This window comes from Crocodylus siamensis, chromosome 5 (genome assembly GCF_052110815.1).
Source record: "Crocodylus siamensis isolate JL-2025a chromosome 5, ASM5211081v1, whole genome shotgun sequence".
In the NCBI taxonomy this organism is placed as follows: domain Eukaryota; kingdom Metazoa; phylum Chordata; order Crocodylia; family Crocodylidae; genus Crocodylus; species Crocodylus siamensis.
Window position 1 is genome coordinate 73,732,491 of NC_143399.1, and position 27,815 is coordinate 73,760,305.

Here is a 27,815-nt window from a genome sequence, read left to right on the forward strand (position 1 = left end):
GGCGGCGGCAGCCCCTGAGAGGGCGCGGGCGGGGGCGGGGCTGCTCGGACACCGGCTTCTCTGGGCGCCGCGTCCTGCGCGTGCGCCGTTGTGCAGTGCCGCGGTTGCCTGGCATTGGGCGCACTGGGCGGCAGCCATGAGCCGGGCCGGGGCCTCGGCAGAGGTGGAGCCGCAGGAGGCCGCGAAGCCGTCGAGGCGCGCCCCGTCCGTGGGCGCCGGGGATGTCGAAGAGCGGGTCGCGGCGCGGCGCCGCCGGATCGCAGCCCGGCAGGAGGCCAAGCGCCGGTGCGGGCGGGGGGTACCATCCGGGGAACGAGCCCCCCCGGCCTAGACCTGGCCTCTCCCGCCGCAGCACCCGCTCGTGCCACGGGGCGCGGGCTGGTGCCAGGGCTCTCCCGGCTGCGCTGCCCCCTCCCCCCCACTACTTTCTTGGGCCCCCAAGACCCAGTGCCAGAAGGCAAACGGGCCCCTGTCCATGCTGGATGGCAGCGGTCCAGGCTTGGAGGGCCTTGGCCCCGGTGTGGGAGTGTTGTGAGAGTGCTGACAGCCTTTAAGATTAGCCGTGCCGAAAACAGGCAGTGTGGGTGTCCCAGCCGCCCAGCCTGCACAAGACCAACCTTCTTCCCTGCATGGGGTCAGATGTTGCTGCAGACAAGCTGGGGAGCCATGGGCAGAACAATCCATGAGGGCTTCCTTGGTCGGAGATTCCAACCAGACACAGGTGTATTCTGTAACCCACCTCCTCGAGACCCCCTTGGGTTGGTCTCCCACCCACATACTGAGCTGTTTCAATCTTGTGGACTCATGGGCTTACTGAAGGAGGCAGGGTGACTCAATAAGAGATCTGGGAGGGACAAGGAGATAATGTGTTATTAAAGCTTATGTCTCTACCCCCCACCAGGGAGGCCCTGGGAGAAGACCCAGATGCAAAGAAGGCTGAAGAAGAGGAGCAGAGCAGGAGCCATAAGCAGATTGAAGAGAGCAGACAGGTTAGGGGTAGGCTTTGCAGCCAGGGAAATGGGGTTGACAAGTCCATTAAGGATCATTGCTCCATGTAAATGCAGCTTTGCAGTCCTGTTAACATAACCTGACAGCTCAGGGTCAGCCAGTGGATATGTTCTGAAGGAGCACAGTTGCACACAGGTACTTTCTATGATCACCAGAGAATGATTCTTGAAATACTATATAAAGAATTTCATTGTAACAAGCTTCTGTGCTACAGAAGATATCTGTAGGCCAGACCAGGCCTCTCTGCAGTCTGGATCTGCCTTGAAGGCTGTAGGTTGCCGACTTCTATTTTAAAGCATCTGATATTTTCTAACCTACTTGACTTCCTGAACACAGCCTCTTGTTTCCAGCTGTGCAAACAGGGGGCCAACATGCAATATCCTGAGCTTTCAAGGATCAGACCATGCTGTGTCCTGGCCTCACAGCAAAGGAATGATGAAGCTAGAGCCTGCAAGAGAGAGCTGAGAGTGGAGCTATACTGCAAGAGCTGCGTGTGGTTTGGGTGTGCTCAGTCTTTTCCTGAAAATAAACCAGTGTGATGCCATGATGAGAAACTAGGGTTGGGTGTGTAAATCCCTGCCAAGTGACATCCCAGACCCACGCTCTTATTTAAGCACCTCAATACAAGCATAGGAACCAGCCTGTAGGGCAGGCAGATTTGGAAGCGCTGGCCATGGAGCCTTCCAAAGCATGTAGTTCAGTCTATTTGGCCTCATGGTTGTTACATCCTTTTCCTGTCTTTGCAGAGGCTGGCAAAGCTGCTCCTTGATGGCATGCAGCTGGTAACGAACATCCAGGTGGCTGCTGATGCCAGGGAGACACAGAGGAGGACTGAGGAGGCTGAGCTGAAGCGGCAGAGGTGAGAGTTTGTGTAGGTATGACAGGTGTTGGCTTTGGCATTCCTTGACATGGACAGCTCAGAGCAGGGCAACCCAGTCTCTGATCGGTGGGAACTATGTTGGAGACTCCCAGGAACTGGAAAAATGGCCTTCATGGACCTAAAAGTAGAATGACCATATGTCCCTGTTTGCCTGGGACAGTCCCAGATTTCGGAGGCTGGTCCTGGCCAGTTGGTGAAAATTAAAATGAGCATCCCTAGTGTGGGACATGGGGGGAAAAGCTGCAGGAGCTGTGCAATAGGAAGCCTTAGTAGATAGCAAAATTGCCACAAAATAGGTTATTCTGATTAGTAGAATGACCATCAATGCTGACCTTGTGAAGGAACAGCTAGAGAGGCTGGACACCTTCAAGTCAGCTGGCCCTGACAATTTACACCCCAGAGTACTCAAGGAGCTGACTAGCATCATAGCTTAAACCTTGGCACGGATCTTCGAGAGCTCCTGGTGCTCTGGTGAAGTGCCTGATAATTGAAAGAAAGCCAACAGAGTGCCTGTCTTCAAGAAGGGAGGAAAGTGGATCTGGCAAACTACAGGCCCATGAGCCTGAGCTCTATCCTGGGGAAGGTCTTAGAAAAAATCATCAAAGAGGCCATTCTTAACAGACTGGTCGATAGCAACACCCTAAGGGACAGCCAGCATGGGTTTGTTGTGGGTAGGTTGTGCTTGACCAATCTCATTTCCTTTTATGACCAGGTAACCTATCACCTGGACAAGGGAGAAGAGATTGATGTCATATATCTTGACTTTAAAAAAGCCTTCGATCTGGCATCCCATGATCACCTTTTTGGCAAAACTGGCCAACTGCAGCCTCGGGTCCACCATGATCCACTGGCTGGGGAATTGGCTCCATGGTCGGACCCAGAGGGTGGTGGTTGACGGAAGTCAATCGTCATGGCGTCCTGTGACCAATGGGGTCCCTCAAGGCTCTGTCCTTGGACCTATTCTGTTCAACCTCTTCTTTAACGATGTGGTCATTTGAGTCAGAAGCGGACTGGCCAAGTTCACCTATGATACCAAACGTTGAGATAAAACATCCACACTTGAGGACAGGGGGGTAATCCAGGCTGACCTTGACAGACTCTGTAAATGGGCGGATGAGAACCTGATGGTGTTTGACACCGAAAAATGCAAAGTTCTCCACCTTGGGAGGAAAAAACCTGCAGCATGTCTATAGGCTTGGCAGTGCTACGCTGACTAGCACTATGGATGAGAAGGACTTGGGGGTCAGGATTGACCACAAGATAAATGTGAGCCTTCAATGTGATGCTGCAGCCAGTAAAGTGAGCAAAACACTGGCTTGCATCCATGCTTTTCAAGCAAATCCCAGGATGTCATTTTCCCATTGTACTCGGTCTTGGTGAGGCCGCAGTTGGAATACTACATCCAGTTTTGGGCTCCACAATTCAAAAAGGATGTGGAGAAGCTTGAGAGAGTCCAGAGAAGAGCCACATGCATGATCAGAGGTCAGGATAAACAGACCTTATGATGAGAGGCTGAGAGCCATGAGGCTTTTCAGCCTGGAAAAGCCAGGCTCAGGGATACCTGATGGCCACCTTGAAGTTTATAAGGGGTGTTCACCAGGACCTGGGGGAACGTTTATTCACCGGAGCGCCCCAAGGGATTACAAGGTCGAACAGTTATAAACTCCCGCAAGACCTTTTCAAGCTGGACATAAGGAAGAACTTCTTTACTGTCCAAGCCCCCAAGGTCTGGAATGGCCTGCCGCCGGAGGTGGTTCAAGCACCTACTTTGAACGCCTTCAAGAGAAACCTGCATGTTTTTCTTGCTGGGATCCTATGACCCCAGCTGACTTCCTGCCCCTGGGGCAGGGGGCTGGACCCAATGATCTTTCGAGGTCCCTTCCAGCCCTAATGTCTATGCAATCTATGAAATGAATACTAATTGTTACTTTACAAGTGATAGTTAACTTCTGTGAAGTAAGTGGGTCATTAAATGGGCCAATGACTCCCTTCATTGCCTGAATAGGAATGCCAGAGCATCCCTACCCCTGCCTCTCCCTGCAGCAGGGGGTGAGGGAAGGGCAATGTACCAGATTTCACATAGTTCCAGATTTTACATTCTCCCAAATGGTCATCCTACCTAAAAGAGCAAGCAGCTGGCAGGTTTGGCTCTGACTTGCAGAGGTGCCAGCATGCAACTTAGGATGTGTAGATCTGAAGGGAGCCTGTAATTCCACCAGGGTGCACTCTAGTACTGAAGAGTAAGGTGGTTGGCAGAGTTCTTGTAAGAACTGTGTGGCCTGTGTTCAGGCTGTCTGAACTTGATTTAATCTTGGCTTAGTCAAGCTAGCACTGGGCATTCCTGTGTGAGACTGTGTAATAAATGATTTAAGGTAAATAGCTTAGTGGATGAAGGGAATGCAGTGTACCTAATATACTTGGACTTTAACTTTTTTCCATCTACTCAGCTGGTCTAATACAAGATATCACATCTACCCAAAGAACGACTTTCTTGCCTGGAGTTTAGTACAGCTTTTAACAGTTTCCCACCTGATTGTCTCTTTAAGTGAAGTGGAGCAATGTGGACTACACTGAATTACTATTAAGTGGATATAGAATTGGCTGAATAACCACCAACAATGATCCTAAATGGATCCAGGGCAAAATAGCAGTTCTCAACTGGAGTCTGCCACCAGCCTGTTCCAGGTCCTGTGCTGTTTAACATGTTTATTACTGATTTGGAAGCAGGAATAGAGAATGTTCTGAGCAGTTAACTTTCTGAGCAGATTACACTAATCTGGGAGGGGTTGCAAACACTTTAAAAGACAGGATTGCAATCCAAAAGGATACTGATAAATTAGTGAGCTGGGCTATAGACTGCAAAATAGAATTCAGCAGACAAATGTGATTTGCTATTTGCTACTTCCAAGGGAAGAAGAAGCACATGTTCAGAATCGGGGATAACTGGCTGGCCTGTACTCTGTTGAGAAGGGTCTGGGGTTTATGGTTATGTAGACTCAACTTGAGTCAGCAGTGTGATGCAGTTTTGGATTACCTTAGTGGATCTTGGAGGTGATAGTACCACTCTGTTTAATAGCTCTGATTAGGTCTCAGTTGGAGTACGTTGTCCAGTTCTCTTTCTTCATTTTTAAGTAGGAAATAGAGAAACTGAAGAGGATCCAGAGGCAGATGATCAAGATGAAGCATATGGAATGCAGCGGTAGGGCGAAAAGTTGCAAGGAATATTTAGTTTGGAAAAGGAGATCAAGAGGGACATGATAACAGTTTTGAAATATCTGAAAGGTTGCCATAAAGAAGAGGCAGAATAACTCTTCTGCCTGCCACAGAGGACATGATTCAGTAGGTGCATATATGTGTGCTCTGACACATTCTTCTTAGAACGCTTAGTTGAATTTGCTCTAGGTTCTAATTACAACACTCTGCTATTGCCACTGGGGTGCTTTAACTGAAGCTTCTTGAATGTGCTTTAGTTAAAGCTTGCCATAGCCATTTTTAAACACGCAGGGGCTTAATACACGTGACACTGCAGCATTTTAATTAGAGCAGCTCTCTGGAAACCACTCTAATTTAAATGCCCCATCCCTCAGCACATGCATTGGCAACGCGTAGGGGGTGCAGGTGGATGAGATTGGTGGTGCACCCCCTGCAATCGGCCACTGCCGATATTGGCGGCGGTCCCTGTGGGCAGTTGCCGCTCACCCTGCCCCCTCTCCCCTCTTCGCTGACACCATCTGTGGGCAGTTGCAGATCGTTGCTGGCCACCACCAACACTGCCAGTAGCTCCCTACTGCCACGCCGCCACCACCACCGCCACCTGCAGGTGGTTGCTGTACCCCGCCCCCCAGCCTCCTGGGGCGTACGTCATTCATGAGCATGTTTCTAAGCATCCAACGGTTTTAAACTTCAGATAAGTAGATTTGGATCAAACTTCAGGAAAACTTCCTTATTGTCAGAACAGCAAAACAGTAGAACCAGCTGCTCAGCAAAATTGTGGAGAGTTTCAAGAGAACTTTGGATAGGCATCTGTCTGGGATGGGCAAGGAACAGTTCACCATGTGTCTGTGCAGGAAGCTGACCCTTGAAGTTTCTGGATGACTTGAAGTGTCTTGTAGTCCTAGGATCCTATGGCATTCTTGACTGTAATTTCTTAGATATTTGACCTAGAAGGCAAACACATACTTATTTGCTGAATGGATTTGCTGCCTCTTAAGAGCCCTGTCACTTTCATCACAGTCCACAGAAAGCTGCTGGAAATCCAAGAGTGAGAGGGCTGCTGGGAAACACTTAGCAGCTGGCTTCAAGGTCACTTTCCCTTTGGAGGGGCCCATTTAATGAGTTTATGCTAGGTGAGTTGCCAGAGACATGTGTCTACCTCTTTGTGGGTAGCCTTTTTGAAAGTCTCATTAGGCAGCTGTTTGGTGAACATAGAAACTGGGTCCTCTAGAGCAGGCTGAGTTACCTTAGCAGAGGTACCCCTGATAGAAGCTTCCTACTCTAGTTCCAGCAGTTCACAGAGGCCCTAGCACTGCTGATCAGATGTTGTAGCACTGCCAGCCACTGAGATTACTTGGAATAAAACCCAGCGGTACCTGCTGCTGTAGCTGGGCTTGCTTTGCGGAGCCTGTGGTAACGGGTAGAGCATCTATCAGGCTGGATTCCTGATGGGCTCAGATGCAGACTGATCACAGAAGTAGCCTACCTTAAATTTCTTGTGAAATATGCTCTGTGTTTGATATAATGTGTTCCTAGGGTTCTGATTCAGCCACAGATTCTTCCTTGCAGCCACGCTTGTAACACCAAATATACTGTGTGGGCTTTTACGGGTGGAGCCTTCTTGCATCAGGCAGTAGATCTTATCTTTGGTGTGTAGAAATGCCTGTTGCTCCACTCACACCTAATTGACTCTCTCCATTGAAACAAAGTCCCCAAAGCTGCTTATCTAGGAAGCCCCTACCAGGGATTTCAGCGTCAGCATGAACTGTTTTTCCACCACCCTGTGTTGTATTATCTGTCTTGTGCTGGCTTCTCTCCACAGGCTTGAGAAACTGGACAATGAAGCCAAGACCAACCAGGACAAGTTTGATGAGATCACCTCAAAATGGGACTCAGCGAGGGAGAAAGTCATCCCTCAGGACCTATGGGAGGTGCTCAACCAGCAGCAGCAACAGTGCGCTCTGCTCATAGAAGAGAAAAACAAGCTCATCAGTGAACTGCAGCAGGTGGGGTGCCAGAGCTTTGTATGTTGACAGGGAGGGAAGCTGGTAATGGGCACAGCTGAAGCATGTAAATATCAAAAGGACACTGTCCAAGAGTAAGGGCATATCTGTACCACCTCTGCAGCATTCTCTGCCAACTCATCCCACTCCAAAGCGTGGGCATGAGCACACATACACCCACTGAGCACATGCTGCCCCTTGAATGCACGCTGCACCCAAGACAGCTGAGGAAGGTGCATTTCCTCATTTCTAGGAGCTGATGCATATGTGAGGTAGGTATGGCTATGCAGGGCCTTCTTGGCAGCGTATCTAGACACAGCACAGAGCACTGTGCCGTACCATGTTGCTGGTCTCGGCCCTTATGAAGAGACCTGAGAGAGCAGAGCATCTCTGTGCTAGTGGAAAATCCTGTCCTGGGCTTCCTTTCCCAGGGGCTTAGGAGAAGACTGATTGAACAATTATGAAGCAGACCTTGACATCATCTCTGAAAGAGTTATCCCCCCAGATGTCCCTGCACTAATGTTTGCTCAGGATGTGATCTGTCATTGGTCCCTCTGTCTTTTTCCTAGAAAACTTCTACAAAACACTTATGGCGGGGACAGATTGGGAAGCTGTCTCTCAACTTTTATCTGGACGCAGGGCTCATTTCTCCAGGCCAAGCATCATAGTCCTCTTACAGAAAGTCCCTGCATCCCACTCCACCTAGCTCCTGCCAATTTGCTTTGTATGGAAGGAGCTTGGATACAAGGGAGATGGGCCAAAACATTAAACAACAGGGACAGGGTGAATGTGGAATGGTTCTCGATCACTTAAGAGTCTGGATATAGGGCACATTAGCACTAGTGTAACTTACAGTATTTTGTATCCAAATGTAATTACAGTAGTGTCCCCAGGTAGCTCCTGTAATAATACTTGTTAGGTTGCCTCACCACTAGGTGCCAGGGGAACATGTAATATCCTGTTTGCAGTGAGCAGACGGCTATCCTGGGATAACTGCAGACACATATCACCTACCTGAGTGGAAATTACACTAGTGTAGGTTTACCTGTGATTTTTTCCATGAGTAATTCTACACCAAACTTAAGGAACTTATATCCTTCTTTGCTGGCTGTTTTATGCTGTTGAAGTCGGTTACAGACGTAAACCTGTTGTGTGTCCAGGCCCCTAGAGATACACAAATTAGAACTTGAGTAATACCCCCATACACACCCCCCCACACACACCCAGAGCATGTGTATGATACCCTTAATGCATAGCTCTGCCAGGGCTCCATGTCCAAGTATCTATGAAGTTTCCTAGTCCTGTCTAGGCAAGTTATAAATACCCCAGACAGTGGGGCTTCTTTCTCTTTGCTAGGGAGTATAACAGATCTTCCCTCTCCTTTTTCCTCTTTTGATCAGAATTGTATTCCTGATTTCATTTTACTTGTTCTGTACAGTGGCGTGTGAAGGAGTAGGTACAGGATGTTAGTTTTCATGTTCTTAGGCTTGTGACCAGTCCCCTCAGAAAGCGTCTGCTCAGTGCATCTCTCCTCCTGTAGGAGCTAAAAAACAAAGATGAGCAATACACAAAGGATCTCAAGAAACAATCTGATGACATCAACCTGCTGCTGGAGAGAATGGAGGAGCAGATCCGAAACCTAACCAAAACGTATCGGCGGGAGCTCATGCAAATCGAGGTAGGTAGCAAATGCACAGCAGGATGGCAGCAGACAGTGATTGAGCCCAATGGGAAAGCCAAAAGGCTTTTCTGTTTAATGAAATTCCCCTGGCATAAGGGTATCTTGCTCATTACATTCACACTGAAGCAGTGTTGGGATAGCTCCAGTTCAGTTCAGTGAGGGCTACTGTCAGATGTCTCTTGATTGTGAGTGTCCTGAGAATGGAGGTGAATTGGGGCTGAAGAGTGAAGGATGGGGAGCTGAGATGATTCTGGCATCTTTTCCTGTCTAAGAGTATGGACAATATGACACAATCAATACAGAATATTTAATCTCAGAATTAATAGTAGTAAATTTACTGTATTTACCTGAATCCAAGATGACTTCGAATTTAAGGTGATGCTTCAATAGTTAGATTTTATATATGGAAAATTCATAAACTTGTTATAATTTTCCATGGATGAAGTCCAATTATTGGAGGGTTATCTTAAATTTACTCCTTACTGCTGCAGTGGGGAAGCTGCAGGGGGGCAGGCATCTAGAGGGTGAGGGGGCCCCTACTTTCTCCCCTACTGCCTGCCCTCCCCTTACAGTGCCTGCTCCCTATAGCCTCTGTCCCCTGCCTGCTCCCAACAACCTTTACCCACCTGCAGCCCCCTGCCAATTCTCCGCAGTCACTGACAGCCTTGGCCCCCTCCCCTACAGCCTCTTCTCTGTACCTGCCCCCCACAGCCTCTTCTCCCCCCTGCCGCTCACTGTCAGGCATGGCTTCAGTTCCATTCTCTCCCAGGCACAAAGCACATGCAAGTTCTGATCCCTGCCTGGCCATTCACCAGTATCCGAGGGCTGATTGGCCAGGCAGGGGATGGAGCTTGTATGTGCTCCATACTTGGAAGAACATGAGACCTAGCTATGTCTGACAGTAAGCAGAGAGGGGATTAGTGTCTACTGCAGTTATGTCTGGCCTCAGCTTGGGATCAGGACCAGGCTCAGAGCTGCAGCAGCCACCAACTCCTCTCTGTACTTGAATCTCAGATGAGGAGCCTTTTTTCCCATTTAGAATTGGGTGGGGTGGGGTGGGGGAGGAAACCCTTGTCTTGGATTTAAGTAAATAAGTTACTCCCCTGTAAAGAGCAAACATATCATCAGCTCATAAAGTCAGCTGCATGCATGAGATGCTATTGCACTGCCTGGCCAATAGGTGGTGGCAATCCAGTTTACACTGGGCAAACCCTGGTGGGCGCAAGGAAAGTTCTATACAGTAATTTCCCATCAAGTTAGCAGGGCTGCATGTTGCATCCCCTTTATTTTTACAACATAGTAAGCTCAGTCTATTCCAGCGTTTCCCAACCTTTTTCACCACAAGGCACACTTACATGGCCTCTCCCACCCCCACAGCACACTGGCTGAATGCAGAGTTGGGGTGTGGGTTTGGCGAGCTGCTGAAAACGGAGCGGCTGAACACAGAAAGTAGTTGGGGGGGTTGGCGAGTGGCCAAAAGCAGAGCCAGGGAGGGCAAGGGGTGACACACAGCTGAATGTAGAGTTCTGGGTAGCAGGTGGCACAGCATTTGAATCACTGGCTGGAGCCATGCTCCCTGTCTGACTGGCTGTGGGCATGGTGGAGGGCATGGCTCTAGCCAGGCAGCGGGTATAGCTCCAGCCCAACATGCCATGACACACCTGGACATGCCTGACAGCACACCGGTTGGGAAATGCTGGTCTATTCAGTAGTAAGTCTGTCATACTTCTGAGGTCACTGGATTCTAATAAAGACCAGTCAGTGACAACTGATGTAGGTGTAGTTACATGTTACTAGTAGTATGTGCTTACTTTACAAATGTTATGCTGTCGGCATATGGCGCAATCAGTTGCACTTTAAGGGTTAATACTCTCTCTGACGTCACTGTTTTGTCCTGCCCTTAGAGGGCTGGTGAGCAGGGATGTGGCTAGGAGCTGCTTCCTCTGCTTCGCAACTGCCTGCCTCCCCTGCTGTTTAGGGCAGTATACGCCCCAGGAATAGGCCTGCAGCCCAGATCCGGCCCTCACGAGACCCCAGTGGCCCACATTAGGCCTCCTGCCAGGCCCTGACCACCTACATAGAGTCCCCACTGCCCCCTGCTGGCTTGGATTGGGACTGCATCACCCCTCTGCTGGCCTGATCTGGCCCATGGCCTGCCATCAGCCCAGATTAGGCCGTGAGAGTCCAAGGCAGTCAGACATGCTGCTGGGCACATCATTGCTACATACATGGGATTGGCTGTAGCAATGGGGTTACTTAACCATGTTGTCCCAGTGGCCTTGTAGGCCATCGCAGATGCTGCCTGCCTGGGCTTATTGTACCACACAACCCAGCTGGCCTGAAAAAGGAAACAGACCCCATGATGCAAAAGGTAATACATTCACAGCACCATCTCCTTGCAGAAAGCGTTCGAGCTGGAACGGCGAGAGCTGCTGACCAACAATAGGAGGAAGTGGGAACAAGCCATGCAAACCCACAATGCTCAGGAGGTGAGACCTATAAGTCTGTTTCCCTGTGCCTTCCCTTTACAGGTTTCACATGATCAAGCCTCCCTATCCTCTCTTTCTTCTCATGACTTCATCCTGCTCCCAGGTTCACTTGGGCCACTTGCTTTTTTCACATTACAGTGACAAGCAAAGTTAGGAGAGCTGTTTTGGAGCACAGATGAAGCTCTTATTGAATTCCCTGGAACAAATTGACAAAAATGGAGGATCTGTCCCTTGGTTTGCCCATAACCTTATTCTTTTGGGGTGGCTTCTGGGGGGCTGTGATGTTTCTGGAGCAGGGTTACAGTTGAACAGGTAAAACCAGACTAACTTTGAGGGCCAAATTGAACTTCATCTGTGCTGAACATCTCTCTCAGCCTGGTTCATGGGCCATTCTGCACATACTAATGAAGAAACTAAAGCAAGTCATAGCTATGCCTGGGGGTGGCCAACATATTTACAGCTTTGTAAGCCACCTTTAAACTTGTGTAAAAAGGTTTGGAAACATAATAGTTTGCTCTACAACAGCATAACTTTCTATTCTCCAGTGAAGAGTTATCTTGGGAAAGCACAGCAATGAAAGTACACTGGTATAAATGTTGTATGTTCACTGTTATCTCAAAGTAGCTGCTTGCTCCTGCGCTGCAGCAGTTGCCCTGGGATAACTGTTCACTCTGAATCACATTGTCATTCATGATGGTGTACAAAAGCAATATAAATTCCAACAGTGGTAATGTGCCATGATCTAGGCCTTCAGTCAGACCTATATTTCACCTTGTGTGCACTCTGTATCAGGGCAGAATATAAGGTTGGTCTTTGAGGCAAAGACTATCCCAGGACTGAAAGCAAGATGCAGTGTTCTTGCCTGGCTGGTTGAAGCTGGGTTAGCTGATAACCTCTGAATCCATTTTCAACCCATGGTATCACTGCCTGGGGATTATCCCTGTAAAGCTTTACTCCAAGCTAGCTAGGGATGCTGTGATCACATGGACTAAGCAGCCACTGGGAGCCCTGGAGATTCTCACTTCATCCTCTTTTGAACCCCTAGCTGGAATACCTGATCAGCCGCATGAAGAAGGTGGAGGAGTATGAGAAACAGCTGAACCAGTTGCGGGGGCAGGATGCCAGGGAATTCAGCGCCCTCAAAATCCAACTAGAGAATGATGTGCAGGTATGGAGAGAGGACAGCCCTATGAGACTGGAGGGCATCAGTGCTCTGTAAATGCAGGGTGTGCTGTGAGAACACCCTGCAAGTGACTCATGTCATTTAGATGAATTAAATAACCCATGTTACTAATGGCATTGCAGTTCCATGTTTGCAAATGGTACTGTTTATGCTGAGTAAAGTGAGTGGCAGAGCTCTCGAAACGTCACTGAAGCATCCGTGCACAGACTCAGAGAAGGGAACTCGGCTTGCTCTGCGCTGTGCTGCCAGAGTTATCAACACTGCTGAGTTTGCACTGGATTTTAACAGGCTGTCTGTCACCCAGAAAAAAAATGTCTTCTCTGCAATCTTCATTCCACCTGTATAGTCCATGTTGCCTAGCACACCTCCAGTGGGGAAGCATGGGGCCAGTCGCTTAGGGAGGGTGTGCAGGTTTCTAAGAGCAGGTTAGATGAACATCTTTCAGGCATGATCCTGTCAGAGTGTTCTTCGCTTGTAACGCTTGGCTGTCTTTACCTGCAGCCTAACAACCTGCAAGTGCTTGCATAATGTAAGGTCACTCCTTGCTTGTGCCTAAGCACTTGGTTTAATGATCTGAGTTTCTTTGCAATGCAGTTGTATTTTCATCTGTCTTCCATGGCAACAAGCCTGTAGGAGGTGGTTGAAATCTAGAGGTCTCGGAGATGTTAAAAATGCATGTCTTTAGCACTTCTTGTAACAGGACTTCTCTTCATCTTAGGAGCTTTGTTATAAGATATCCTACGCTGTCTCCTTACAGTTGACTCTACAGCTTGGGAAATCCTTGCTAGATTCCTCTGACTGTTCCCCAGGACCAGCCATGAGTAGGGGAGGAGTGCTATGATTATAAACGTTCTTCTGTATATTCTAGATTTTTTAAGATGCTTGTTTTCTGTGACATCTCAGATCCTTGAGCAGCAGCTCCAGCAGATGAAAGCCATTTACCAACTTAACCAGGAGAAGCTGGAGTACAACTTCCAGGTGTTGAAGAAGCGGGATGAGGAAAACACCATAATCAAATCTCAACAGAAAAGGAAGCTCAATCGGTAATAGCTCAAAACCAGGTTGCGCAAGGTCATGGCCAATTCCTTTCAGTCCCCTATGCGCCTCAAACTTGATATTCCCCTTGTACTCACAAAGGAGTTTTAACAGACTTTGCAGGGACTAGAGTCCTTCCCCCTCCAAGCTCACTGCAGTTGCAGGGATAACATGAAGCTGATGTCTCTATTCCCTGGCTCTGCCCCATGCCTGCAACCAGGCCCCAGCAGCTGGTTGCTCCTGCTGTGGCTTTGTGCAAGTATTTACTTCCATGACGGCCCTGCTCTCCTCCTCAGGCTTTATGATGTCCTCAACAACCTGAGAATGAAGCTGGCCAAACAGATAAAGCAGTTCCAGGATGAGAACCAGAACCTGACAGCTGACTACAGGCGCATAGTAGAGCAGTACAGGGATGTGCAGAAAACAATGAGGTATGGTGCCTTCTAGAGGCATGGTTTTTCTCTGGTCATAAGGATTTGTAGGTCTATGATCAGCAAACCTGTGCACCATGCAATTATCTGCTGAGCAGATAGAAACTACCTACCAGTGGCTGGTTGGCTTGAGATGAAGCAGATTGCAAGCTGGGAGAGGTCTATGGTCTGTGCCCAACTCATTCTAATTAAAGTCAACTGCAGACCTCAAAGAGAGGCTGAGTGGGAAGCATTTCATCTTAGAAGCCAATGATTTGCCAGTTTGCCTAGGGCATGGGACACACAAAAAGGAAGCTCATTGGTTTGGTGTAACAGGAGAGCAACTCCCCTTTCTATGCAGACAGTTTGCCACCATCAACACCCAGAAGTTCCTAGAGCTGTGGCTGATGAACGAGGAGGAAGCCAAGGGGCTGATGAGGAAAGTTCTTGATGCTGATCGCATTATTCATACCCAGCAGCTGGGGCTTTTCTGGTCTGAGCCCAGCTACTGGTTCCTGAACAACATGGGCCCCATCATGCAGGAGGGGAACAGAACAGCGACTGCACTGGCCCAGGAGGCACTAGAAGGTGGGATACACAGGGTATCTTTCCCCTTCCCCCCAGGCACTGGAAGCCCTCCACAGTGGTTACTGAAGCTAGCATTACTGTTATCCCCAGATCCCAGAGGAAGATGCTGAGACACAGTGACGTAAAGGGGGCTTTCTAGGGTGGAGCCCTTAGTATCTAGGTCTAACACTCCCTCTCTCCATCTGCTTTGGGCATAAGGACAATATGAAGGCACCTGCCACAGGTCTCTAGTCTAACGGGGGCCCTCTTCTGTTTTCCCTAAACAGTTTTCCGTCTAAAGCAGAATTTCCAGAGAGAGGGTAGCAGAGGAGAAGGGTGAGCGGGGGTGATAATTCCAGGAGCATCTCAGGCATGGGACAAATCAGGGCCTGCTGATCACACTGAAAGAATCCGAGTCCTCTCCTCACACTCCTGGTTCTGAGCCAGTGTACTTAACTTCAAGGGGTAAAGTCAATGTAATGGAGCAAGGAGCAGGGCTCACTGATGTTTGTAGTGAAAAGGTGGCTGCCAGTACAACCCAGTAGTGGACACCTATGAGTAGAAGAGTGTGGGTTGTGCTTTTCCTGACAAAGCTCTGGAGTAGAACTGGACCTCAGAGAACTGACCACTGGAGCAGAAATAAGGGAAGTGGGCAGTTGGCCTTGCATCCCCCTCTCCTGGCTTCTATCAGTCACCAAGGGCATAAAGATCCTTTGTAAGGATTCTTTTCGTAAGAGGTATGAAACTCCCGTTTCGTCCAGTGGGCCCATGCCCTGACCCCTCCAGTGGGGTGCCCATGCCAACACAAGGAGCAGCACAGGAGACTGGATCTTTAGAGCTGCTTTCTTTTGTGCTCCAGAGAGCAACCATTCAAAAGCAGAGGATACAGAGGAGACTGAGGATAAAGAGAGGCCTCTTCAGCACATCTCCCTGAAGACTGTCAAAAAGATCCTGGAGCTCCTGTGTGATGAGTCGGTAAGTAGGGTTTTTGCTTGGGGGTGAGGGGGGGAGCATTGTTCATTATTTGGCTTTTGCCTACACAGGAAGTAGGACTGGAAGGGGCCACTGTGACTGCTGGTAGCCATGCAACAAGCATCTATGCAGCAATCTTGATAACAGCATTCTCTCTGGATACCAGACACCACCGCTAGACAACCTGATACTAGGAGCCCTACAGTATCACAGGAGGAGAGTTGGAAGAATCAGTACTTTGGTCACTGCCCTCGCAGGATTTACTTTAGGTCCAGTATATTAGGATTATCCAAAGAAGTAGACCCCTCCCTACAGGTTCCTTGATCTGAGACTGGCCTGCTTTTTTTTTTTTTTTGCCCACACCTTTACTTCTAGGGCAAAGGCTCCTGCTGCTGGCTTATGTGACAGTGCTGGACAGGTGAAATTCCCAGAGGAAGAATTCTTGGGTCTTTCTGTTGTGGCACCCTGCATGATGGGGCTTTGAGCCTTGATCAGGCTTTCAGCACTTCTAGGGAGTAGTAAGATATCTCAGTGGTGGCTTCTACCTTTGTGACATATCGCAAAATACTCAAGCGTTTGAGTGCCCTGCTGTCACTGAAGATGTTGCTTGGACCTCAGTGGGATTTTAAGATGTCAGGGCTTGAGCTTCCCCTTGGATATAGAGCCACTTCGTCAGCACTATTGCTCCCTGCACTGTCAAAGACCATCTGGTCAAGTGGGGATCATAGCCTGTCATGGCTGATGCTCATCATTGCACTACGAAGTGATTCCCTTGTGCACTGGGAGATAGCGATTTCTAAGATCACCCCAAGCCAGTGTTTGCCACCTCCCCTGCAGTTGTATGAACTCTTACTCATCAGGGGATGGGGCTGTTTTGCACGGCAGTTATGCCAAAGTATGCATAGCCCAGCAAAAGCCAGGTACTCTTCCCCATATAGATGTCTCTTCGTTACAGAAGCTGGGAAGGTCTGGGCCAGGAGCAATGCTGCAGTACAAACCTTGCTGAGAAGACCTACCATTCTTTAGGGTTTCTCGAGTTCCCTTGGTAGGAATGTAGGACAGAGGAGTGGAAGGCAAGTCCACTTTTGATTCAGCAAGTCTGGTCCCCTGCTGTTGCCAGTAATCACATCATGTATAGCTCATGCCTATTAGTAGCAACATATCCATGCTCCTATGTTACTCCTAAAAGGCTGTTGTCTTTATGGGAAATGTCATCTGAGTACAACAAGGAAAATGTTTCCAAAGGAAAGGTGGTTCATCAGAGGTTGTTGCTTTTACCAGGTGTTGCTGAAAACAAGCATTGACTGTAATGTGGTGGTTCTGAAACTTTGTAGACTCAAAGCACCCTTCAGAAAATGCCAGCTCTTAGCTTTTACTTTTTTTAAAATGTTAATACAGTAAAATAATAGAGCAATTTTTCTTGTAAACAGAACTTAAAGGACTGTAACAGGTGTGCATGTTTTTGGCATTATGACTTCCTATGTGAAACCTACAGTATCTTGTGAATCATAGAGCTGTTTGCATACTGCAGCAAACAGCTGTAATGTCTTTCAGGAACTGATCAAATTGTTAATGAGAGATACCTTAAAACTACAACAATTAGGGTTTCTGCACCACTACTCCTATTGGGAGGCTTTTCCAGTTCCTCATGTCTCTCCCTGGTATAGAAACCCTATGATCCCAGCCTCAGTTTATCCATAGCCATGGGAACTGAGTTCAGCACGGCACACCCCTTACAGATTTTCCAGGACAAGTTCTAACCACTTAGCAAGCTGGGTTCTACATTTGAAATGTGAATGGAAGTTCTCAATCTGCCCTCTCAGGCTCTTCTGTGATTTTTGTTTCAAGGGCTTCCTCATTGAGAGCAAGATGCTAAGTCTTCTGCAGCCCCTGGATAGGAATGAGCGTACCCTGATGAAGCTGGACTCAGTCTTTATGGTCAGTTCTGCCTCTTGCAAAACACCTGTGGGTGGGAGCATGTTGGTAACACGCCCCTGAGGATTTGTGTTTGGTTCCTGGGGGCTGAGAGCCTCCCATGGTAATGCAGTGTACCAGAGGCAGATCAAATGAGATGCTGTCTTAGAAACTTGCCACCTCCAAATGAGAAGGGAGAAGATATGGTCACTCACCATATGATTAGAGTTTGCTGGTGAATTTTGCTGGGTGGCTGTGTGTGTTCCTCTCCAGCTGTTCAGGTGCATTGGTAGGAGGGATGAATGGCAAAAGGGAGCAGAGATGCACTGTGGTATAAGCCCATTCTTCTTCAATATCCCTGTTATCTTCAGCTCGCTCTCTTGCGATCTCCAGCATGTGTCCTCACCTGTCCTCCTGATGCTTCTTGTCCTGACTGCCTGCTTCTGTTGAAGCTGCCTGTCCTGGCCTCGGATCCCGTTGTCTTGCATTGTTCCCCACATTTCCCTAGTCCTGATAAGCCCTATATCTTCAAGGACCTCATCCCCAATGACAGATGCCCTTTAGGGCTGTGCGAAGCTTCGCTGGCTGTTTGGTTTCAATGCTGTTTCGACTCGAGCTCGAAACAGCAAAATGAAAACGAAGGGCTTTGAAACAGCCTCAAAACAAAACAAGGCCACTCAAAACATTTCAAATTTTGAAGCAGTCTGGTGGTGGGAGGCAGCGGAGAGCCAGAGCTGCGCTCTGAGCAACTCCACAGCCCCATGTGGCTCAGCCCTGCGGGGAGGGCAGCCCTGCTCTCCCCACCTCCCTGGATCAGCTCTGGTGCAGGGCCTGGGGGAAATCAGTTTCTGCAGGGGCCCATGCCCCTGGGAGCAGTCTGGCACAGCCCCTGCAGCCCTTCTGGAGTGTGGGTGAGCCCCCGATCTGCCTGCCAGATGACAGGAGGCTGGTGCTGCCGGCTGGAGCCAGTGGCAGCACCAATGTTCCCGGCACTGGCTATGGGCAAAATGTTAAAATAGCAAAAAAAAATAAAAAAGAGTTTTGACAGAACAGAACAGTGCTTTCAAAACTAAATGAAATACTGTTCCATTCAAAATGAAATGGAAGTCAAAGCAGAACATTGCTGTTTCACACAGGCTTAATACCTTCATCCCTCACTTATACAGCTCTCCATTTTGTATAGACCACTTTGCACTGCCTGTTCTCACTGAGGCTTATCTCCCCAAAGTCCCTTTTCGCCCCTTCTTCAGTGGGCTTCTCTTTTTATCGGGGGGGGTGGGCAGGGGCGTGTAGAGCTCAGCATCATATCCTTTTTTCCCCTCAGGCAGAGTATCTGCTGCCCTCAAGCTTCCAACTCCTGGCAGCCCAGAGAGGGTCCAAGAGCTTGAACTGAAGCCTGGGCACACAAAATGCTCCATTGGGTCAGTGTGCCAGACCCCCCACCCCACATCACTAGAGGGGAAGAGCTGTTAATTAAGCTTCTCTACATGGGCTGCTCCGAAAATGGGAGTAAATTGGGGTTAGACGGCCACAGATTTTTTTTACCAAGTGATGACTGGCACTTGGCATCTTTCCTCTGCTCCTCTGCAGGCTCTAGAAATTGACAGTGAAGCTGACGTCTATAGGCTAGTGGATTACTTCTTGAAGTTCAAAGCCCAACAGGATGCCTCCGTCCAGGTAGGAGAAACATGGACTGTGGGAAAGGGGAAGTCAACAGCTCTCTAAGAAAGGTCATGTTTTTAACTCTTTGCCATACAATTTGGTGAGTAGCACTAGACCCCACTATGGTCCACATTCAAACCTACTGTTGGGAGCTGAAATGCCAGTCATATCGGGATGGAGGAGCGGGGTCTGATCCATTTCTAACTAGGCTGATGTTAACCCGACAGGCAAAAATCTGGCCTGTGGGCTGAATCCAACCTGACACACCATTCTATCTGACCTGCAGGGCTCCTAAAAATGTATAAAATAATATTTATCTGCTCCAGGCAGCCTGTCAAAGCTGACAGGAGCCAGGGGCAGTAGGACCCAAGGGGAGCCCAGCCCTGCCCACTGCGAGAGGGGCAAACTTTCACCCCTGGTGAAAGCACCAGCCCACCTCCTGTCTATAGGCCAGCCGACCACCTCACTCGCCTGTCACGCCTTTATGTAATAGTATTGAGATGTTAATTAGGCGGGAGGCTGCCAATTTTAAACCCTAATGTTTAGGGGAATACCCGCAGGTCTGTTCCATCCCTGCACAGTGGCCCAAGCCTTGCAAATGGCATCCCAGGCAGCTAAACTCAACTGTACCTTTCACCCGCTTAGCTGTGGTCCCCATTCTGGGACCTTCAGCTTCCCCTTAGGCCCTGGCCCCATCTCATGCCAGCTGGGCACCTGAGACTCTTTGCTCTGGGCATCCCTTGTGGTGGGCCACCTTGGCCCTTCGACTCCCCGCTTTGGGTCCTGGCTCCAGTATGGGCCAACCAAGGGTCCTTTAGGACAAATCTAAGCCACTTGGGTGCTCACAGGGTTTGGGGTCCCCCGTTTCTGGCTCAAGTGCTTCGCAAAGCATGCCTGGCCCTACCGGGTCACTAACCTCAGCAGGCTCAGGTGCTTCAGGAAGCTTACCTGGCCTTCCCTGCATTATATAACCCACCCAAAGGTGGGGGCTGAGGTTAAGGCACCCTGGCTCACCTTTCATCAGGGAAGTGATCACTCCTGGCATTTACCTGGGGACTGCCGCACCACCAGCCACCCCTTCAGGCCTTCCTGCTCCAGCAGGGTGCAGTTTTAGGTCATGCCCAGGACCAATGAGGCCTCTAAGCAATCTGCATAACTTCACCATTACTCCAAGGTGTTTCTGGCAGAGCTCAACAGAGAGATGCTTCTCCTGTGCTGGCTGATCATGAACTGCCCTCAGCTTGGGAAGCTGGGTGTTAAAATGGCCACCCTAATCAGGCACCTGCCCCTCCTTGGCCCAGTCCTTAAAGTGGCAGGTACCACCAGTGCCTTGCCACACCCACCCCTAGTCGTTTCACTCCCTTCTTGCCCTGCAACTGCTCCAGCACTGTGTCAGGGATTAGGGGGCGGGACTTCCAGTCACAAGGTGGTGACCAGGGGACAGGACATCTGTCAAGGGGCAGGGCTATCAATGCAGCTCTCGACAGCTTGCTAAAACTTGGTAGGTGGCCCTCCACCCGAAATAATTCCTCACCCCTGCGATAACCCCATCTACCTCTTTCTTTCGAGTCCAGTAAATGCTGGTTTCCAGCCTAGCTACTCCACTGGGGCTGGGGATGACTGGAAGTTCCCACTGTTTGCTGTAGGAGGCACTTACCTGCTGTGTGCGAATGAGAAAGTTAGAGTGGATGACCCTACTTGAAAACTGGCATTTGGAAGCCTTGTGTGAAAGCAGTTGACTCCTGGTCTCTGTATTGCCCCATAGGGTAAGGAGAAGACAGTAGAAAAGGATGAAGATCTTTGTGAAGAAACAGCTGGGGAAGTAGCAAAGGAAGAGGATGGCTCTACTGCTGCTTCAGAGGAGAAAGGCAAGGCCTTTCTGCCTTCAGCAGCTTTACTGTCCTCTGTGTGCCTCCACCCTGATGACATCCTCAGAGCTCTCAAGGCCTTTGTCCAGGACCTGCACAAGCTGAGGTGGGGACTGAGGTGTACTCAGAGATCCCTAGCTGGGACCAGAGTGGCTGGGCTGATCCATTTGCTGGTTGGCTGGAAAGGGGAGCATACAGATCACAGGAGAACAAGTGGTGTTGAAGTGGGGGAGGGAGAGGTGGTAGGATATGGCAGGGAGGGAGTGAGGCTGGGGAAGGCAGCTGAGGGTAGGATGAGTCTGGAGGATAGCAGTCAGGCCATGTATGTGCAAAGCAGGAGTAATTTATGCAGATGACATTGAGCAGAGCAGTGATGGGGCAGGAAATGTCCCTGACAGTGAGCAGAGGGTGTGATCTACCTAGATAGGAAATACCAAGAAAGGTTTGTCGGAGGAATAGGCAGTAGGTGAACGAAAACTGGAGGAGAAAAGCAGAACATTGATGGCAGGGAGACGGTAGGCTTCTTCAGGCTGGCTATGGACAGTGTCTCCTCCACTCATGCTTGTCTGCATGTCTGGGTGACTCTGGTGCACAAATGCACTTCGAAATGACAGCAAGTCAGGGGGGGCTGGGGCTTAGTTCCTACCCAGAACCCTGAGCCTCAAGCTTTGTTCTTTACCCTCTAGGGAGAAACAACCCCTGGGAAGAAGACTGTTGGATGGTCGGGACACCTCCACGGATTCAGAGTACTGGGACAACCTGGCGCACGTCATCCCAGCACAGAAGTTAAAGCTTTGGGATGCACTGGAGGCAGCTTTGGAGAAATACTAGTAAGAGTGGTCCAGGGATGGCCCAGGCAGGTCTGTTCTGCAGCATGTGGGCACCTGGATTTGTATTGCAAGCTGCTGACTTTGCCATTAGTGGTATGCTGTACAGACCAGCATGAGAGTGTGCACCTGGTGGCTTCCAGCCACCACCCTGTAGGAATGACCAGGTCTGAGGCTCCTCTACTAAATTGTGCCTGGGGGACCAGGCTTTTCTGGAATGTTGTGTCTCCAATCAGCCTACAATAAGCTACAGATACTGTAGGCTGAAGCAAACAGGTGGGCTGGGTCCAGACTTTCCTTACAAACAGGTTAGCTCCCTTGGGTGAAGAACTTAATGAAGACAGACCTTGGAATCTAGCTGGGCAGGCCCTTGTTCCTTGCCCAATATTGGCTGCTGAGTGATGTGTGGAGGAAGCCCCCTCCATGGTAGGAGACATGAATTTCCATTTCTTTTACAGCCAAATATTCCTCTGGGTCTTTCTGATCCTTAAATATTCTGTAAGTTAAAGCAGAAGGCAGGGTAAATTTGCACATTTATAGACTAAATCAGACATATGTAACATAAATTTTCATAAACAGAGGGCTTGCTTCATTAAATGCTGCACTTCTTCATTGGGTCTGGGGTTTGTGCCCTGAGCTAATGATGGGATGGCTGCAAACCCAAAGCTGGGTGTGGGCCACTGAGCTTCAGGCTGGAAGTGCAGGCTTGGTTGACTTGAGAACTTTCGAGCAGCTGTTTAGTTAAGCTGATTAGAACACGTTGCAAATAACACCAAGGTCACAGATTTGATCCCTGGTTGATCTCTTTTGAGGACCCTTCCAGCATTAGTTCTCTATGATATGATAATTAAAGCTTATATACGTTTCATTTAGTTAGGCTATAATGATGCAACTCTACCTTGCCTTCTTCCTGACTTCAGATTAACATGGCTAACTATCTCACTCTATGAGTTATAGGCCTGTCCAGAGTGTGACTGTGCCTGACACAACAGCATCTCTGTGTAAAGAACCTGACTTACATCATCAACTGATTGTGTTCACAACTGAGCAAGGGGAAAAAAATGGCCCTGTAATTAACTTCCTAACACCTGAAATGGAAAAGGAACTGCAGGTTCAGTGTTGTCATTAGGAACCTTGCCAGGGCAGTGTTGCTGACCTGGGAGGTGCTCAGAATCTGGTGCACATGGCACAAGGCAGGGAAGGTAGAGGGCAGGATCTGATATGTGGGTGGCAGTGTGTGATTCCTGGGCTGAAGTGTAGTTGGGCCGTGGCACGAGTTGCCCCCTGCTCTAGTGCAAGATACCAAAGGGTCCAGGCCTATAAGGGGTTGAGAGTTGGGTTGTGGATATGAAGCACAAAGATCGCATTACGACAGGCACAGGAATGAAGGCTTTGCCACTCAAATGTTAACCCTGTCCTTTCCTTTCTGCAAAGCAACATTCTGACGCAGAGAATGAAGCTGCTCATGAAAAACAGCAGTCTGCAGCAGCAGAATGCAGAGCTGCACTTGTTACTGCAGCAGTATTGTACCTCTCAGGTAAGTAGCAGAACTGAGGTCCCCTGGGGCTCTGTGCAGCTGCTAGTTGCAAGTAAATGCCAGGGCACTCAGGGCTCCTAGGCTCCATGCTGTGGAGGTTAGTGCCTGGAGGTGCCTGTCTTTAAGGAGCACGGTTGCCAACACAAGACATTTTTTACTGATAATTGTAAACTTTTTTTTACCAACAAGCAAACTTTTTTACAGGCACATTTTTACTGATACATATTTCACATAATGGAAATGTAACTCTTCTACCAGGCCCTGCTCTGCTGCTAAGCTCCATTTTAGGCCTGCGTTCAAATTTAGACCTTTAACACTATATAAAGTCAAAAGGTTTGGTTGTCAGGAAAAGTTTGCAGTTAAAAAAAAAAAAAAAAAAAAAGATCTTGGGTTAGCAACTCTGTTTGACTGCAGCAGTGGTTTTATACCATGCTGCCCCCTCCTAATCACTCACACATGTGGATATCCCTGACCACCCCCTACACCACACTGTCCCCTCTATTTACCACCCCCCTTGCTATACCCACTCTGGCCCTGCTTCCCCATGTCCAGCACAGACACTCCCTGAAATAAGGCTACGTTTAACCCAGCAGTATTATAGGCAGCTGACAGGACTCAGAAGCAGCAGCACCACGTGGCTAGGAGGGAAGAATTCTAAAAAGCACAGAGAGAAAGCTCCCCGCAGGGTGCTGCACTCCTGCTCAGACACCAAATGGTGGTGGTGTGCTCTGTCTGTCCTTCAGTGGTCCACCCAGATTCTTTCCCACCAGAGATCTTCAATTAACTCCAAGAGGTTAGAGGTTTTAAGGACAGCTCAATTTTTTAATGGACTTTACAGACAGGCTTTTTTAGCCTGAATTTTTTTCTGTCTATATTTATGGGCAGTTAGCAACCCTATTTAAGAGGTAGCCTGGGAGCCCTAAGCATTATAACTAGAGCTGGTGTTCTCAGGTCTTCCAGGCTCCCTATTAAATGAAATTGACACCCTTGTCCATTTCACTGCTCTGTTAGTAGAAACTGTCAGGAATATCACTTTACCAGGAGACTATGCAGAAGCCTGGAACACGATTACTTTCAAGGTCTACAATTCTAGGAAAACCAGCCAGGTCAGCTATTTCAAAGCTGTTGAGAACTGTGAGCCTAAAAAGCCTGACAAACTTGCCTCTAAGTGGCTCCGGCACCACAGCTGGTTTCCCAGAAGTCCTAAAAGTCCTGGCACAGGGTAGCACTCAGGGCTTGCAGCTTTCGTACTGTGGAACTGCCTGCTTGAGAGCCAGTCAGCGTATGGAGCCCACTGGCTCTAGAGTCTTCAGTCTGAGTCAGGTCTTGTAGCGGGGCCCCTCCAGAGATGCAGACCGTGAGCACTTGTCCAGGATCATTGTCATTCTTGTTTCACTGCTGCTAAGAGTCCTAGTGAAACTGGCCAGCAGTTGCTGAAACATAGACATTAGGGGCTAGAAGGGACCTCATGAGAGGCCCCCCCACCCCCGCCATAGGCAGAAAGTCAGCTGGAATCAAGTGACCCCAGCAAGAAATAAATCCACCTGTTTTTTTAAGGAGTCCACAGTAGGTGCTGCATCACCTCTGGGGAGAGTTTGTTTCAGATCCTGGACACACACACTGTAAAGAACTTTTTTCTTATATCTAGTCTAAATCAGCCTTCCTGGAGTATATGGGCGTTAGACCTTGTTATCCCTTGGGGAGCTCTGGAATACATATGGCAGACACACCACTCCTTGGGAGATTCCTAATTGTTTCTGAGTTTCTGGTTCAAGGGAAATTTTACACGTTGCTTTGGTCCTGATCTAAACTAAAACCATATTTAAAGCCAATGACTTCTCTCATGCACTGGAATCCCACATTGGCCAGTGGCAGCTCAGACCCAGGAGAGGCCCTTTGGTATGGACTGAGGTAATCATGCACATGCAGAATGGGCCAGGCACAGTAAGAGAGAAAAGTTCCCAACCATATATTGGCTTAGATCCATATAGCTGAGGGCCTCGAGGGGTCAGCTGTGGAGGGGAGAGGTGGGCAGTCTCCTTCCCATACCGTGCCAGGTCAGGAGGGTTCCTGGCTGCAAATCTGACATCATCCTACTTTCACTGGCTGCAGATTAAATTGTCAGGAGAAGGTAGAGTGAAAAGAAGGCCAAAGACGATTTAACTTTGTGATCTACTATGCTGTGGGATCACCTTCTGCAAAGTCCAGAGTCCCATTTGCTAGACCCACTTAAAGAACACCCCATGGGGGCACAATCTTGCAGTGACACAAGCACATGTGGGTAATGCAGGCCCTGATAGCACTTTTCCAACTCCCTGCTGCAAACAGTAATTCACAGTAGATGCAGCCATGAAAGATTTGGGACCTGGAAGGTTATATCCATTCCTCCTGACACCATTCCATAGTGCTGTTTCCTAGGAGCATTTCCAAGCTGGTTCAGGATGCGGGTGCCTGTCTCCAGCACTGTGCCATTGGTGGTACTGAACAGCAGGCTTGTCATTTCATGGTGGATATGACTTCTCCCTTTACAGATGAATGATAAGTTGCTGATTCCTCCTACCCAGCTGATGCAGCTGAGCCCACCATAACCATGGAAACTAGGGTGAGACTATCACCTTCATTTTCTTATCCTGTAAGTCTTCCCCTGTACAACAGATTATCCTCTGGAGTGTCAGCTCGACAGGACAGGCAAGACTGTAATAAACCTCTCTTTACATCGCTTGGGGGTAGTGCTGTGTGTGATTCCAGGAACAGCTCTTCCTCCTTTCACCTGACCCAGAAATAGGCCATGGCTGGCTGGCAGCTACATGCAGATCACAGCAGAGTCTAGCACTAAGGTGCCTCCCTACTGGCTCTTCTGGTATTGTGCTGTGTGAGCTAAACAATCCCATTCCCAACCTCGCTTCTCTGCTAAGTTTCCTATCTGGTTTTCTTTCATCCTAAGGGCTGCTCCATACAGGATCCTCCAACTAGGTAGTGGGTGACTGCTTTTCCCAGCTTGGGGTATGCCTTACCAGCCACAACCAATGTAGCTCCCCAGGCCCTTGATGCAGTGCTGTGTTCCCCTTTCTTTCCCCCAAACCCTGAGCCTGTTGCTTGCCCTAGGGCCCAGAGGGTAGTACCTGCTCAGTACTGGGCTTGTTAGATGTGTGTTTGGGAGGCAGCAGTCAGCAGCCCACACACAGGAGGTCCTTCTAGTGGTATAGCACTGTCAGCACCAGGTTGTTTTTGTATTTGTTTATTTTGTTTGGGTTTTTTTAAATATAACTCTCTCTCTCTCTCTCTCTCTCTATATATATATATATACACACACACATCATCTAGCATAAACTTTCCATCACACACCTTAAACCACATTAAGAAGCTGCGCACCCGTTACAATAAATGCACCTGCTCCCCTGCGCACCCATCTGCTGCCATTTCCCTAACCCTGGCTTGTCCAACATACAGCCCGTGGGCCACCATGCAGCCCGCCAAGCCATTTTCTGAGGCCCAAGGTGCTGCGATGGGAAATGAAAGTAAACACTTTACTTTCGTTCCCACCCCTTGTCCCTCCCCCAGCTCCATAGCAGCTTCCTAATGGCTGCTGAAGGGCTGGGGAAGGACAAGGTTCCCACACACAGCCTGCAGTGAGCAGTACCCCACGGTGGGGCCCAGGCACACACGCCCTCCTTGGTGCCCAGACAACTTAATGTCCATCCTTGAAACCAGGCAGAGGCAGCAGCGTAGGGCCAGGGCTCAGGAGTGGGGGGCAAGCGCGGGTACACACAACCGCCGGGGCAGCGAGGTGGGTGGTGGCGGAGTGGAGGGCGCCTTTCCCGCACATCCCGGTGAGGCTGTGGCCTGGAGGACGAGGAGGAGCCCAGACTGGGGCTCCCGCATGTAGCAGCAGCTCTCCCCACCTTGCTTCACTTGTGCCCGGCTGCAGCTGTGGCCGTGCCCAGCTGAGCCACAGGCGGGGGTAAGGAGCAAGCATCTGGGCTGGTACAGAAGGCTGCTGCTGGCTCTTGTTGCCTGATTACCAGCATGAGCAATAAGGAAGCGGTGACAGCAGCAGGCAGGAGTTTCCTTTCCCTACCGGATCTGCCATACCTGATTCCTTGCCCGTGCCGTGCTTCCCCCCTCTTCCCCTTCCCCAGCCACCTGCTAGGGAACTCCCTGCTGCCTGATTTACCCGCTGGCACATGCTCCTGTGTCCTCCAGGTGGGCTTGAGAGAGAGGAGAGGGGGAGATTCACATCTCAAAACCACCCTGCTCATTCTCAGGAGGAATAAAAAAAAATAGCCACAGCAGCACTGGAAGTTCTTTGCATCATCAGCCTGGCTGGTGCTGCTGCTGTCTGCTCGCTACTGTTCCCAAGAAGCAGGGCAAGGGCACATGGAAGGGAGGCAGCTACACTTCTCCCCTCTAACCAGTAGGTAAAAATCTTTGTCAAAATACTGTCCAGTGCTTTGGTTGTGTTTGTTTCTGTTTCTCTTTGTGGGAGATTGGGGGTTCAACTTGTTACTGCTTGTTAAAGACATGTTACTAATAAGTTATTAATGCAATAAAAGTAAATCATCTTGA

At 49.3% G+C, this 27,815-nt stretch overlaps 1 protein-coding gene across 1 annotated transcript; it reads left to right on the forward strand.

Annotated features, from left to right (window-relative positions):
- Positions 1-103: 103 nt before the first annotated feature.
- DRC1 (dynein regulatory complex subunit 1) lies at positions 104-27,815 on the forward strand. Its single transcript, XM_090049060.1, has 17 exons — positions 104-285; positions 902-989; positions 1,755-1,867; positions 6,924-7,107; positions 8,645-8,782; positions 11,188-11,274; positions 12,320-12,442; positions 13,361-13,500; positions 13,789-13,923; positions 14,264-14,490; positions 15,329-15,444; positions 17,290-17,379; positions 18,946-19,032; positions 20,783-20,991; positions 21,572-21,715; positions 23,147-23,249; positions 25,781-27,815. The coding sequence occupies exons 1-17, from the start codon at positions 137-139 to the stop codon at positions 25,835-25,837; spliced, it is 2,190 nt and encodes a 729-aa protein (XP_089905186.1). The 5' UTR covers positions 104-136; the 3' UTR covers positions 25,838-27,815.